At 38.4% G+C, this 16,447-nt stretch overlaps 1 protein-coding gene across 3 annotated transcripts in view; it reads right to left on the reverse strand.

Moving 5' to 3' along the window:
* Positions 1 to 490: 490 nt before the first annotated feature.
* Positions 491 to 16,447, reverse strand: part of SLC24A2 (solute carrier family 24 member 2) — a 114,025-nt gene continuing 98,068 nt past the window's right edge. For all 3 annotated transcript variants that reach the window (XM_018080958.2, XM_018080959.2, XM_018080957.2), the window contains 3 exons: positions 10,201 to 10,290; positions 9,587 to 9,753; positions 491 to 7,543 (listed from right to left, as the gene is read on the reverse strand). In XM_018080958.2, coding sequence (XP_017936447.1) covers positions 7,294 to 7,543; positions 9,587 to 9,753; positions 10,201 to 10,290 — 507 coding nt within the window. In that variant the 3' untranslated portion in view covers positions 491 to 7,293. The remainder of the gene's footprint in view (positions 7,544 to 9,586; positions 9,754 to 10,200; positions 10,291 to 16,447) is intronic.

The following is a 16,447-nucleotide window of genomic DNA, read 5'->3' on the forward strand; positions in this document are numbered from 1 at the left end:
CTTTTGCTTTCATTTACTGAAGATCATTATTTTGTTTAAAAGTATTATTCATCCAATGACAGACTTAAAAAAATGCCTAGCTGGCAAGCACAACAGACTGTGCAGCCTGAAGATTATACAAGGTGTCAAACTAAAGAATGGCATTCAAAATGACTTGTGATCAAACATATCAGTAAAGAAATGTAAGGGAACTTGGCCCCAGACAGAACCACAGGGCTTCAGATATACACAGCTCCAGGAAGTTTGGATTCCCATTCGTCTGTATAAGAAAAATCCTTGTCTAACTAAATTTTAAACTCACTGAAACACAGATGTTTTCCTTACTCTGTGCATACACAGAAGGTAGCAGTGAAATGGCAAGAGGCAATTAGCACTGCTTGAACACTGATAATGATGAGTAGCACCGCAGATCATCATTCAACGCAGAGCAGGTAGTTAACATACTATTTTCAGAGCCCCAGCAAGTCCAAGACAATTAAGACAAAAGATACTGAGCAAAAGGACACACTCTTCAGTCTTTTTATTAGTGTTTATTGTTGTTATTGTTATTCACACTTAGACAACTCAATTACATAAAGTGATTTATATGAAGAGCTCTGTATTGTTATCATAAGGTGAGAAAGTGTACACACCACAGTGAAATATTCTGTAGATACAATGACGTAGGAGCTTTGATAGAAGGGATTATTTCCAAGAGTCTATGTACAAATAAAGGTAACTTCCATACTATATACAAACTTATATTCACAGAGCATATACTGATTCAGAGATAAAAGAGTTTCATCTAGTGAATAATGATCCATACACATGAGAAAAACTGGAATTTTCAGGGCGTTGCCTGGACTTGCAAAATAAAAAGTACATGGCAATGTATTTTTTCTTTTAAAGTTTGAAATGAGTAAAGATGGGGGACTTCAGATTTTTCTTACAATAAGTTGAAAATGAGAGACTATGGAGTATGAAAACTAAAAAGTGGAGTAAACAAGCTAAAAAAGCTGTATTAGAAAAATAGCATCTGATTGTCAGTTATAACACATTAGCATTTTCACATGACAATACAGTGTCCTGATCTTGCCATCTTAAGTGACAGAAATAATTTCAACTCACTTAAGTCAACTCCCCAGAGTCAGGATTGCAAAATTAGAACTGTGCAACAGAGATCTTGATAATGGAAATGAACACAAACCCAAGTGAAATCCTTGGCATTATGTGATTTTAACGGGGGATTAAATGAAATGGTTGATTTTTCTTGGATAATCTGACTCTGAAAACTTCTGGAAAAAGTGATAGAATTAACTCATCTCTTATAAATGTACTAAAACATAAGGAACTTCCTTTACTGTGATCTCAGTGGGAGAAAACATTGGAGTAGTAGAATGATTTAATTGTTTCATTGGGCCTGACTTTTTCCTGGGGTGAACAAGCATGGCAGGACTGATTCCCTGCTGCAAAGGTAGTGTGCAGCATTTTGTACAGCCCCACAGGAAAACTCAAGAGTATGAGGAGCAAACTCCCCCTGACTTACTCACAGCTTCACTAAGGCAAAACCAGATCCTGCTTTACTGTACATTTATTTGTCAGTATTTTACATTAGACCTTAAACAGAGACATGAAATTGATTCTTTACTTTAAAATTAATGATCCCCTTATTTAGAAAGCCCATACTAGTCTTCTGGGTTTTTTATGGCTTCTTTTTGCATTAAGACAACTATGTGACATAAAATAAAAATAAAAAAAATAGTAAAGTGCAAGATCTTTAAAAATGTGTACAAATTTCTTTGTTGGGGTTGGTTTTGTCTTTGATGAGTGGTAAATTTACAATAAATCTACATGAATGTACAGTACATTTACCAGTCTTGAATTACTCAATCCTGTCCTGTGCCACTTCACTTATGGCTCACGTGGGAACGATGTGGCCAAGTGTGTGTCTGGTCTACCCACACTCCAAGTGGTTATGTGGCTTCTAGGCTGGGGCTGACCTGCACCTGGCTGGCTGGAGCATGGGCTCAGCGCCATGCTAATGTGATTACATGGCTTCTGGAGAATATATGGCTTGCATCCAGTCAGGCAGGTGCATCGGCATGGGAAAGCGCAAACTAGCTGCACCCATCCAAGCAGACAAGTCCTGAGATGCCATACACTGACCTCTAGCAACACACAGCAGATCTACAGGATGACTTGTCTGAACTATGGAACTGTGATCCATAAATGAATTTTGTATCTGATGGCTACACTGAATTGTGTAATTTCAATTTGGAAGTTAGTCTCCCCAGTCCCAGTGGAAATACTGATATTCCTGTAACTGATGGCAACAGACCTAAGAAGGGTAATTTTAACATGAACCAAGAATGAAACCCATTCCTGTTGGAGGACTGGAGCAGGACTCCTTTCTATACTGTTGAGTGCACTTTCTGCAAGTACTTTTCCTGGTACAAACTCTTCAATTTCACTTTCCAGGAATAGGAGGAAGACGAGAATCAGCTGCTCAAACTATGACTCTTTCTCAGATAGTTGTGTCATTGTATTTTACAAGAGGTAAAATTGTTTCCAAGAATACAAGTGAATGCAATTTTTCTCTTTGTACATAGCTCCCAGGACAATTAGGTTTGTTAGGCAACTGCATTTGTGAAGTATGGGATCCTAAGATAAATGTCTCTATCTTGTCCAGGTAATGGTAGAAATCTGTATTTTGTTGGGCCAGTTGTTGGAGAAGGGATTATTTCTTTGTTATAAAACCATCTGATACAGACTCATACTTGATTCAGAACAAAAGTTATATGGACCATAAGATGCTATTTTAAGGAATTACTGCTGAAAGAATACTAATTAGAAAACACTGTATATCCCCTTTTTTGCAAAATACATAATGAAGTAAAAGACAACCAGAGAAATAATCCCTTAAAAAACACCCAAACATTAATAATATTTCTAAGCATCTATTTTTTCACTGTACTCAGATTAGCTACATGTTTAACTTACCGCTTTGTGGACCTTCATATCCACACACAACAGTACCATGAGTGACAGTGACCATAAACTACTTCGAAGTAGTATATGTGGAAATTACATGGTAGATTCACTGCCGTTACAGACATTAAATGACATCTAGATAAGATTCCTTGTCACCCGCTGTGTTTTATGCTTCATGAAGTTTATGTTGTCAGCCACATCAATTGGATACATAAGCAGAAGCATACAGACACAAGAGCCTGTTTGCACTACAAGAAAGCACTAGCTTTCAGTAAAAAAGTTAATTTAGAAACCACAGAGCTTTGCTGAAAGATTTTTGCATGTCTACGTGTAGTTCATGAGGAGAACATCCTCATACCACACTTTCAATCACACTTTTATAGCATTTACCCTACAGATGTGACCAGGGTGGCTTCTGCAGAGGGAAGGCAGCTTTTTCTTTTTTTTATTTGTGTGTGTGTGTGTGTGTGTGTGTGAGTGAGTGAGTGAGTGTAAAACAGAGAACTGTTGTAGGATTCCAATGGTATTTTGTACCAGTGGGGTCCATTCTCGTATTTAATTCCAATGAAGTTAGTGCAGAAAACCTTTACAATATGTTACAATCTGAACCATGATCCTACTCAAATACTACTGGAAATCCTTTCCAAAAATCACATCCAGTACTGGTTCTGTTCAGAGATAATGGTGCCACAGAGAGTTGGCTATTTAATCTGAACTTGCATTCTTACCTTACTTACTGTGTTGCCAAGCTAGAACAGGATCCTTATAATAACACCAATTTTTCTCTTAATTATTGATTTATTCTTGATAAGGATTATGCAGACAGCAACATCAATTGAATAAGTGAGTACAGGCATACAGGCAGGTGGAAGAGGCTTCAACACCAAAGAACTCACTGTAGAATTTGGGCAGTGTGCAGAACCAGATCCCTAGTGAAATCATTTAGAACTCTGAAGAAAATAGAAACTGAATTTTGACTTCTAGGTGTGCAATGCTGAGAAATGTTCATGATCTCACAGTGAAATAATTATGAACAATGAGAAACACTTAATGCTGGGAAATTTGCTGCCACTGTAAAATAGGAGTGTCGTAACAGGTGGTGTGCATTTCTGGCAGCACTGAGCCTGGGCAGCTCATGGACATCCAGTGTTGCAGCAGCTCTTGGCTGTTCACTCAGCATTCCAGCTAAAGATTGAACACCTCCTGCACAGGATAAGGGAGTAAGCCTCTCTCTCCATCCCCTTCCTCTCTTTTCTCTACCAGCCAGCACAGCTGTTGTTTTGTTATCAGAGCACACTGGCATGCAAGTATCTTTAAACATTTTACCACAGCAGCAGAAAGCTGCCTTTGTAAGTGGAACCATCTTTCACAGCCTGTTTCCATAGAAAGCACCACACAACTGAAATCTGTCCTATTACCTCTGGAGCTGAGCTACCACTGACTGCGCTGCCCAACAGATGCAAGGCAGTGGGAGCCATGAGGTGTCTTATTCTGGAGGGGAAAAACTTATTTTTAATACCTTGCAAGATAAATATGTTGATAGAGACAAGCAGAAATGGGAAAGAAATGAGATACATTTTAAGACAGTATACAACTGCCATTACAGGATACCAGTTCTTAACCCTATACATAAAAGTCTTCCTTTAAGTTGTTGATGCCTGTTGTGGACTGAAATATTCCCACTGCGTATAGCTTTCAATTAGTTACTCTCTTCTCCCTACCTGCCCCCACTCTGCAGAGTGCATCAGAGTGCTCTTACAGCTCTGAAGGTCAGGTAGGGCTTTTTCCTTTCCAGTATGGGAGTTGTTACACCATACTGGCATGCAGTAAAAAAAAAAGAAAAAAAGAAAAGGGAAGGGAAGGGTAATGGAGTAATGTCCTGAACAGAGATCAGACTTCGGACTAGTTTCTTTATTTGAAATAAGTGATCAGTGAATCTGGATCAGTGAATCTGGGCATCTTAGTATTTTGTACACTCCCATATACACAGCCCTCTCATGATCCTGCACACACTCCTTCAGATCACTCTCATTCTGCTCACTTGGGAAAGGATTGCCTGTTTTGAGCATTGTCATCAGAAATAAAAGCAATTGCTGACTCCCCTGGAATAGATTATACTGTGGAGTCAGCTCTGTATTTTGAGACACATGTTTCTTTTGAGTTCAGATATTGGTTTATAGATTTGCTTAAGCAAGGTTGCTGTTCCTGTCAGTAGAGGGCACCGCAGGTATGTAAATACACCTACTTTCCATAGTGTACACTCCCAGGAACAAATGTTAAAGAGGTGGGTAGCACTATCGTTAAGACAGGTAAGGATTCTGGACCAATGAAGGATCTTAAATACAACGACAAGTTTTTGCTCACAATGAGAGACGCTCACTCTAAAAAGCACTAAAAAAGCGAGAGACGTTGCAAATGTTTGGATAAGATTAAATACTGATTCTGCATGTAGGTCGGACTTAATACCTTAGGACAATATATGAGTAGCAGCCATTGTAACTCCTAGTTTCCTTCATTTTGTTCATTGTTATCTCACTTTTTTCTTCATGATATCACATAATATTAATATTCCTAATATGAACTTTGTACTTTTTTCTCTACCATTGTTTTCTGTCAAGTCCTGACTCGCTAACCATATACCATTACACACAAACACATATAACAGGAAAACAGTAAAGGACAAAGAGGATGAGTGAGAAACAAACAGCATGGAGCAGAGAAAAACTGACAAGACAAAATGTGCTGAGCCTTCTGTTACACAGTTGTGAGCATGGCATTGCCATTGTGAGCACAATGTGCATATAAAACAATGCTGAAACAGGTCACAGAAATGCACTGAATCTTCATGAACTCTAACTGCACAAAAGACTTGAACAAACAAATGATTATTTGAAATAATTTCTTAACACCCATTCCAGTCCTCCCATTTTTTAAAAAATCATCCAAACTACAAGGAAGATGAACATTAGTTGTTTTCTCCCTTCTTATTCTTTTGTTCTAGGTTTGGACCTTCTCCTTCCCTCAATATTTCAGTAAAAGGATGTTGCATTTTCACTCATTCCTGGGCTTCTTTAGACATTTACACTTCCAGCAATACCGAAGAATTTTCATGTAAGCTTCCTGCAGCTCCACTGTAATTAAATTGTGTTTCTCCTACCTAGTTTCAAGATTTATAACAGTAAATGTGAACTGCCCCAGCTTTGTACAACAGCTGGGGATCTCTTCCAGCAATAACTATATGTAGCTGTGAAGGTCCTTACACTCCAAGTATTAGTGAAAGCCTGTAAAATATATATTCACTTAGCAATTAGGCTGCCACTTTTAAACTACTTACTTCTATTTTCTGTATAATATACTATGCCTAAGCAAATTAGCCTTTTTATTCTGGCATGAAAAGGCAAACTCATAACAGCATCTGAAAGCCATTGGTACTGTTAATATTGCTGCATTAGAAAAAATGGTGTGTTCACATAGCTGTATGATGTCACTGCATGCTGCATTGCTATTAGAGAAGAAAGAGTATCCCCATTCTGGTCTTTGCATGAGAATGCAATGAAAATCTGCACCAGTTACAAAATGGTCAGGCATCGTGGCTCCTTCAGTGCCAGAGACAGAGTTTCTGGAACCTGAAGAGTTTTGCAAGATGTAAAAAACCACCATTAGCATCCTGCTGATTGCCTTTACAGACCTGTGATGCAGATGATCAAAACACTGATGAATTCACTGGCTTTGCTGAAATCACATCATACAAATCCACCCATATGAAGAGACATACAAGCTCTTCCTCATCTGTGACTCGTACTCGGTGTACACTTTCCATTCAGGAGTTTCAGCAGATCATCAGAAAAATCCCATTACCAGGGTATGTGGGGGGTGGTGCCTCCACAAAGTTAGTATCAGTATTCTCCTTAGAAGAGGAGAGCCTTAAGAACTGAGCACACTGTGTGTCTGTGTATACGACTACAGAGAACCACAGGCTGAGGAGAAGCAGTAACTGTCGCTGTTTCCGTGCGTGCGTGGTGTGTCCAGTACTGGGCAGCGAGAATGTTGTGCAGCAAAGAAAACCTCAGTGCAGCTGAACTCAGCCCTTCATGTGTAACTGCACTGTCCAGCCGCAGTCATTCTTCAGCTCCTAGATCCACCCTTTGTGTAATTTTCTTTCTTTCACTCTTTTAAAATCAAGGAAGAGGAAATTTACAGATCTATGGGTTATTCTCAGTGAAGTTTTCCACTGTGGTTTTTTTTTGGTGTCTTGTTTTGGTACACATATTTCTTCTTTGATAAAGATGTATGTTCTGGGGGTTTTTTGTCGAGCACTTTCCACTAGATGGAGACAGGACACTGGATCACTTTGTCCTCCAGGAGGACACTGACAATCAGGAATACAAAATAAAGCCCAAACATGAGGAAACCCAGGATTTTATTCATCCTCCACTTGCAGGAAGCAATGGAGAGGATGACAAAGAGCAGCATGATGAAGAGGAGGACAATTGCACAGAACAGACCATTGCTGCTGACTGCCACTGGGGCAAAACTGTTAATCACAGCATACAGGAGCCATGGAAGAGGAAGGCTGTTAAGAAACAGAAAAAATAGTTTAAAAAATTACAGAAGACCAGAAAGAGGCACTAGAAAGTTTCTGGAGACAATTCAAAATACAACCAGAGGCTTCCTGCATAAAGTGAGGCAGGAAGAGTTTCAACTCTTCTAATATGTACATAAATCTAACCTGTCAACTTGCTCATAGTTCTTGGGGAGAACACATGGGATTTACAGTCCCCACTCTTCCACTAGTTACACTGGTGAACTGTATTTCCCTTGGCTGCAAATCAACCGGCATCCTATCTGTGAGCAGGAAGACCTCTTTCATTTGTTTCTGGATTTCACACCATCTGTGGGGGAAGCTATGCACACTCTCTTTCCAAGAGTATGCATGACAGGGGGATGGGTTACATAAAAACACGTCCTTGCCATGAAGAAATGGCACTTGCAAGACACTGTCCACAAAATTTGGTCCTTAAATGCCTGAAATTTGGCCCTTAAATCCACATTTACTCTATAAACCTGTGTTCAAATGTGAACTTCAGTTGAACTTCAGCTTAATTTTTATTTTTGTGTTTGCTGTCATTGCATTTCTCATCTCTCAAACCACAGTATGAGGTAATATCCCTTTGAAAGATGTCAAGCTGAAATAAATATTTAAGACTGACTGGAGCTTAGCAGGCTTAGAAAGCATGAAGTGAGTTGTCAGAAGCTCACAACCTTAAAACTTCAAATAAGCTGCTCAAGAGAGAATAATTTATTAGAGCTGCAGTACTAACTACACCAGTCTACAGCTCAACTGTGCCATTTCTGTTGTAAATATACCAAGTCTAGCAGGCTGGTGCAGGACAAAACCATCTCTACTGGCAGGAAGAGGCTAAACATTTTTTTTAAAGTTAAGAAAGCATTGCAAAAGAGAAAAGTTTTGTAATGCACCCTATGTACTCCAAGTTGGAGCACATGGTTTTCATATATTTTGCAGGTTTTCTGCATATAAATATTATTTCAAACACTTCATGCTTCTGGATTAATAGAAAAAAAGGAGCCCAGTTTTCCTATGTCTAAGGTACTGACACTTACAGATGAAGTAAAACAGACATTTACTATCTACTCCTACTTCAGGATCCCTTTTTGCACTGTGCAGTTGCTGGTATATTTTCAGCAGCAAAAGCCATGATCTCTTCTATGATTAGGCTGTTTGGCACTTTGATTATGACTAGATCTGCTCTTCTGTTTGAGTAATAGCAAGAAACAACCAAAGGCAGAGAAACTGACAGTATGGACATGATTCTCAGTACCTCTGTCCTCTAGTGTTAAAGATGGGAATGTGGCAATAAAGACAGAATATATCTGTGTACTCCCACACATTTTTCAAATACTGAGGCATAGATGACATTATTTCTGGACCTGATCTACCTTAGTCTCAAAGGATTTTGAATTCCAGTACCTCATGCCACACATCTTAGTGAATCAGTGAAGTGTAAATAGCAAATTTCAGTCTCATGCAGCTTCACATTGTCAAGAGCTATATAAAGAGTGCTTTTTGTTAAGAAAGAATTGCTTTGTAATTTGGGACTTGCCAGGTATATATAAAAAAATAAATCACATGTCAACAGCAGCCTAAACAAGCTACTCAAAACAGTGACATTCCATTGTTATTACAGCAAACATGTTGAATACTGCAGAGGCAATGAATTGTTCCTGATCATCATTTGTAAAGAAAGCTCTAGTATAAGCAAAATGAATGGTAATGGAAAGCAAACAGCAATCTGACAAAAGCATAAAAAGCTTTGAAATTCCTTCTCGGAAAAATGCTCTTGCTCACTTTTTAAAATGCAATTCACTTGCCTAGGCACCTCTGGAATGTATCAAAGCGAGAATCGGGGAACATATTAATAACAATTCTGTCATGCAAATGTCTATAAACTTCAGAGCACTTGCCACAGTAACATTCAGAGAATATTTGTATCACTCTCCTTTTTAAGGATTGCTGCTTGTGGGTGACACCATGGCAATGTTCTAACAACAAAAGACTTGTTTAAAATGGACACAATTTTCTTGCTGGAGGACTTACCCCACTGTGATGTCAAATATGTTGCTTCCAACAGAACTGGACACAGCCATGTCCCCCAGACCTTTGCGTGCTACAATAACACTGGTAATAAGGTCAGGAATGGATGTGCCAGCAGCAAGAATAGTCAATCCCATGATTTCTTCGCTAATACCAATTGTCTCTCCAACCTAAAAGGGTTTAAGGAAAAACAGAAAAAAAGTGTCCTGCAGTGAACAAACATTTTCTGCTGTAAACCTGTTTAATCAGGAATATTATCCTGGACTTGCCGACTATCTTGAAGAATACCCAGCAAGATTGAAGAAATACTCATTTTCACACGTCTCCACATGTATCAGGAGAGAGATAAGGCTGTCACATAGAAGTATAAGTTATTGACAGACAGTTGCTGATAGCACTCATGTTACGAGAATGATCAAGTCCTGTAGACAGGAGAACCACAGCTCTCTGAACTACTTTCTACTTTGTGAGTAGTGATTTCCTTCATCCGTAGTTGCAACTTCTAAAATAAGGCACTACTCAGCATGACAGAGATGATGGACTCTAATTCTAAATGATCTCTCACAGTGCAAAACATAACGTGGGGCTTTTATTTTGTACCAGTATCACATTCTTACCTGGTGTGCCCACCAGACCATTAAGTAAGAAAAGAAGGCAATCCAGCTAATAGAGCCAAAAAATGTGAGAGGAAAAAATTTTCTTGATGTCTGAAACACAAACAAAGAGAAACAGTAAAAACCTATGTTGAAGGATGACATGCCATACTCTTATTTGCTTCTCAAAATGACAGTGGCTTGTCATTTCTTCTGATGACCTGTTCTGAGCAAGTATTCTGGTCATCATTAGATGACCAAAATACATTCAAGAAAGGTAAGAAACTGAATTCCTACACTGGTATATATTTACCTATGCCTCATTCTTCCATACAAGTAACAACTTGTATGATAAATGGCAAATTTTGGGTTATCATTTGTATCATAATTTGTTATGATGCAGTTTGCATATGTGTTTAGCTGAACAGTGATTTGACTTCTAAATTTATTAATAATTTCATACTTATTCAGAATTAATGTTTTCAAATTGATAAAACAGGCATCCATACCTTTCCCTCACACATTAGTGACTTTGTGCAACACCTTTCACAATCAGTGTAACAAAGAATGCATATGGCAGAGCTAAAAACATACATATTGAAAATTATGGCATTTACTTCTCTCTATTACAATAGAAGATCTGCTAAAAACATATTTTCCATGCTTTGTTTTGTAGAGAAATTTGTTATAAAAACATACAAAACACAGTGAGACCCTTCAATGAATTAAAAATTCTGCAACACTTGAGTAACTTAATTTTCATTTTCATTGTCTCCCTTACTAATGTCAAATTTTGAATAGGTAGTGTTCTTCCAGCCAGTGAATTGGTTATATTCAGATTAACGATTTATTTTGGTTTCTGTTCTTCCCAATCTTTTAGGTTTTCCATATTTCCTGTTGACTAACTAACTGTTATGACAGGATCTATGTAACAAAAACAGATCGAGTTAACTACTACAGAAAGGAAACAGGACTGCAGTACTGCATCAGGCGATCACCATCTAAATCAATATAAAATTACATTTGTACTGTGAATGAATTCTACCAGTCTTGAATGAAACCATTATCTTTATGATCATGGACCTTCTGAACACAGATTCCTACCCCAGATGATTTCTGACATGTGACACTCAGAATCTACAGATTTTCATGAATAAGCACTAAGTCAGCCTGTGGAAGTAAGTTATACCACTCTGAATACCTGTTCCAGCTGTTGCTCAGTCCTGCACTACTTCTTCCTTTAGGTCCTTGATAAATTCACTTCCACTCCAGAATTTTTATGCCTGCCTTCACTGCAGTTCACACCACTGCTGCACCAGGAGACTCATTAGCTTGGGGATCATTCCTAGGTGCTGTGGGAGTAGACAGCATTGCAGGGTTTTCCCTGAATGTGACTTTTGGAGAAAAAATACTATTTGGATTTTGCCAATTTACCTTTCTCAAGCCATGTCAAATACATCTTTTTTAGGGAGTTACAGAACTGCACAGCCAGCTTTTCTTGTATAACAAACACAAGAGGCATTTATATAGAACAGCCTCACATTTAGGAACTGATTAGCATGGCAGAACAGGGTGGCTGTAGACTAAGAGGTGGTCAGTGAGTTGGGCTGGCCATTAATGCTGGTCAAGCAGGAATGTCACTGTCTTGTCAGCTGAACCAGAAAACACTGAGGCTGGTCTGCAGCTCAGTGAAACTGTGTAGACTCTTTCTGCTGATGTAACTGGAATGAGATCAGGACGTTACTGGTGGGAAAAAACATAAAGTCAGCAATGGCAATTGTGCACACTCAGTTACAGGATGGGACAAATAGGAGGTCTGTATCTGCTCCAGAGGCAGATGCAGCTGTAGTTTGTGCTACAGAATATTTATTCATTCCCTGTGTGCACTTTGCATAATGCTAAATGTCCTCCTGAAACCTGAGAACGTAAACGTTGACTAACATGGCCTGTAGTACTCCACAGGTGAATATACATAGGAACACATATTAAAAATGTTACAGACAATGAGCTTATAATGTTTAAACCTACTCAGATGGACTTTTAAGTTTAAAATGAAAACTTTATATGCATTGGGGGACAGAAGACCTTAGTCTGAAAAGGAACATAATTTGAAATGAACACAAAGATGACTTTTAAAATAGTGATCTGACATCAGTGGGAGTAGAACTGAGTCTGGTAGGGATGATTCTAAACAGCAACTTCCTTTTTTAAAACTAAACACCTAGCACTTCTCTTTTTTTCACCATTCTTAGTAGCCAACTCTTTCAACTTAGAACATTTTTTGTCTTCCTTGTAAAAACCGGGATTTTTTGGGAACATATATGGCGAATGACATGAAGCAATACACTTATCATAAAATCTGCACTGAGCACCTTGTAGCAATGCAATTTGAATGATCACTTGACAACACTCAAGATACAAGCAGACACTGGCTTACACAAAACTAATACAACAAGAGTTGTACTGAGCAGTAATAGCTCTCTGATACTGTGATTATATATATATCAAATGGTTCTTGCCCAACAAGAAGACATTGCCTATCTGAATCAGACACCCACGTAATTCAGATGGCTAAGAATTATGAGTCAGTAACTTTGCAGCATGTGTACTCCTCTTCTGTCTTAGCTAATCATCTCCCACTAAAATTAACTGTTAAGCTGCAGTTCAGGAGACTAAGAGTACTTTAATAGGCTTAACACTTAAATTATCTATTTTAAAATGGGAACATTTAAACTCAAAAAGGGCAAAATTTGAAGCTTGTACATTTTACAGATGGTGAAATCCTCCTGGCTGCCAGGGCGCTGCTGACTCATATTCAACTTGCCATCGACCACGACCCCCAAGGTCCCTTTCCACAGCACTGCTTTCCAGAATCTCATTCCCCAGTCTGTATGAACATTCAGGGTTGCCCCATCCCTGGTGCAGAATCTGGCACTTTCTCCCCATTGATCTTCATCTGGTTTGTGATTACCTACTCTTCTAATTTTTTAAGGTCTCCCTGCAGGGCCTCCCCGGCTTTGAGAGAGTCAACAGCTCCTCTCAGTTTTGTGTCATCTGCAAATTTGCTCAGTATCCCTTCCAGTCCTGCGTCCAAGTAAATTATGAAGATGTTGAAGAACACAGGGCCAAAGATGGAGCCCTGTGGAACCCCACTAGTCTGGTGTTAACCCATTCATTGCTACCCTCTGTGCTCGACCTGTGAGCCACTGCTCACCCACTGCATGATTTATCATGTGTTTATCCAGCTGTATGCTGGACATTTTGTCCAAAAGGATCTTGTGAGAGACAATATCAAAAGCTTTACTGAAATCCAAAAAGATTACATCAACTGGCTTCCCTTGATCAGCTAGGTGGGTGACCTTGTCATAAAAGGAAATCAGGTTGGATAAGTAGGACTTTCATCTTGTGAAGCCGTGCTGGCTCTGACCAGTGCCTGTGTTGTGTTTCAGATGCTTTTCAATACTTCTCTGAATAATCTTCTCCATAACTTTAACGGGCACTGAAGTGAGACTGACAGGCCTGTAGTTTCTGGGGTCCTGTTTCTAGAGGTGATTGTCCCTGCTCTGCTTGGTACTGGTGTGGCCTCATCTTGAACATTGTGTGCAGTTTTGGGCACCACAATATAGGAAAGATATTAAAGTCTTAGAGAGCGCCCAAAGGAGGTGAACACCATAGATGCTGCTATCTAATTTGCAGATAGATGAAAATTTTAAAAAGCCATAATGAGAATGCTGATTCGTTTTCTGTATGCTGGGTTTTATTATAGAGTATAATAATAATCATGCTCGTTTTGTAACTAGTAACAGCATTCTTTTGAGATATATCTCACTGTAACTCCCTAGCTCTCTGAAATACAGAGAGCTGCCAGTTCTAAGCATTTACCTAGAAGAACTGGTCAGAGACAGCAGATAGCAATATTTCTCTCTACCTCTTTTGGTAGCTGTTGTTATGGTTGCCTTGTAAAGACAGAGTACCTAGCTTATTACCAGTTGGTTCTTTTGTGATCCTGGTAGCAGACAAACAAGAAAAGCCATGGCTCATTCAGTTTGTATGCTATTTTCCTTTAACAAAAGAGAAAGTATTTTCTAGTTTCATTGTAGATTAGATGCATTAGTACTATTCCTGTCCATAAGTAACCTTAAGGACACTTTTTTTTAATACATTTCTGTATTTCTTTCACACCAGTGTCTGAAAAACAGGACTATAAGTAGAAAAAATGATCCAAATATGAAGGCTTTCTCCTAAGAGCTTGATCCTGAAAGGTAGTGAGTACTTAATAATTTGCAAGGTAACTGTCTTAATTTTAGCCAGTATTATTACCAACATCTTTAACAACCTGAATGATTAATATATTTGTCATGTTAATAAATTTATCTGCATTGAAAAGTTTGATTTTTCTTTCACACTTAACAGTGCTTAATGGATTACTCAGAACCGGCTCCTCTAACTGGATCTGTACAGGAACATGTTGTCCTTGTCCCCTTGGTAACAGTGCATCTCTGTATGGCAACAAGAGTTCATGGAAGTTGTAACACTTTGTTTGTAATGAGAATTTGCAGAGTTAAAGTGAACTCCCCTATACTCCAGTGATTGACAGCAGGACCAGAGCCCCGATAGCCATTTTTCTGGCCTGTACCACAAAGGTTGGACAGTGGAGTAAGGTTATAAACCAAAGACATGGTGTTCAATATCTGCTCCTGACCCCCTTGGGGCACCTTGGTCACATAGTTTTTCTTTCAATCTTTCAATATCTGTTACTGCAGGAGGTGGACAGTTACATATGTGACCTTTACAGAGCCATGAGGGAAATAAGCTATTAGTACAGGAAAAATACCTGTTACTGTTCAAAACACCTGAACAAAAACTTAGGTACAAAATTCCCCAAGGGCATATGTACCCCCAGGATACTGTCAACAACATAGTTGATGTTATAGTAAGGATTTTAATACATACTGGCTTATTGTCAGCAGGTGTTATTAAGGCACTAAACACATTAAAACATCTCAGCTAGTGAATCAGCTGACAGTTAGCTGAACTAATGCATAATCTACTCTAAGTATATAAAAATTTGCATATGTGTACACCAGAGCATAATAAGGCAGCAGGATTTTGCTAACTTTAGAACTGGAGACCTAGTCGATGAAATAAAATTCCTAATGCTTCTAGGTTTCATGGAGCTACATATAGCTTGGTATAGTACAAGTAAATGCAAGCAAACCATCTCCATTATGTGGAGATAAAATATACATTCAAAAAGAGACTCTACGAGGAAAGAAGAACTCATTTTTTGAAAACTGGACATCCACAGAGGATGTCAAAGGCTCCATACAGTCTTTCCAATAAGTATATATCACACAAGTGTTCACTTTATATATCCTCATGCTAATCTGAGCATCCTGATGCAGAATTTTTGGTTTCTGACTAAAATTACTACACTTGCAAATAAAGCCTCTGATGGTAGACCTACCTAAAAAAACCCTATTTAAGTATTATTTTAGGTTTGTTTTAACTTTTGCCTCACAGATTTAAATGAAAGTTGTTTTGTGATACACATGCTGAACTGTGATATTGGGCTTTGTTTTTATTAGGAAGGAATCAGTGGGGATAGCACACAGACATAAGTGAGAATACTTTAAAGACACACTAATGAAGCATACTTGAAATTTTACATAGTTTATGCAATCATCTGGTTAATTCTTTGACAGTCATGTTCAAAGTAAGCAGCTTGTCATACTCATACAGCTTCTTACCTCTTCTGTTAATACTACATGTAATTGCAAACTGCATTTTTTTTTGTATAAAAAACTACTCTTTTCAGCAAATGAAGTTTTAAAGCTCTGTTGTCCACTTGCCTATCTGGCATATACAACTTTGCTTATTTTTCTGTGCTGTGGCAGGGTATTTTAGCTGCAGGATGTCAGGATGCCAGTTCTATTGTGAACAATACTAGTGCTAGTAATAATCACATGCATCACACAGTTGCATGCAACTTGTTGAGATAGTCACTTTCCAAAACAATTATTTAAAAAGCTGTTCTCATTTGTACAGTACAGAATATTGGATAAAGCTACAGGTCTACTGATGTTAACTTCAGATTTTCAAAATAATGCCCATACCTATTTCTCATTCATTTTGGACCAAATTATGAAAAAAAACTTACAGGTGTGGTTTTGAATGACAAAAGGAAGGCATAAATACAGAAATAAACAATACTGACATTCATTTAGTATGCTCTCTGTTACCAAACAAAAGTGATTAGCAGAGTTGTTTG

The sequence above is a fragment of the Manacus vitellinus genome, unplaced genomic scaffold, assembly GCF_001715985.3.
Source record: "Manacus vitellinus isolate BGI_N305 unplaced genomic scaffold, ASM171598v3 scaffold_50_pilon, whole genome shotgun sequence".
Lineage (NCBI taxonomy): Eukaryota > Metazoa > Chordata > Aves > Passeriformes > Pipridae > Manacus > Manacus vitellinus.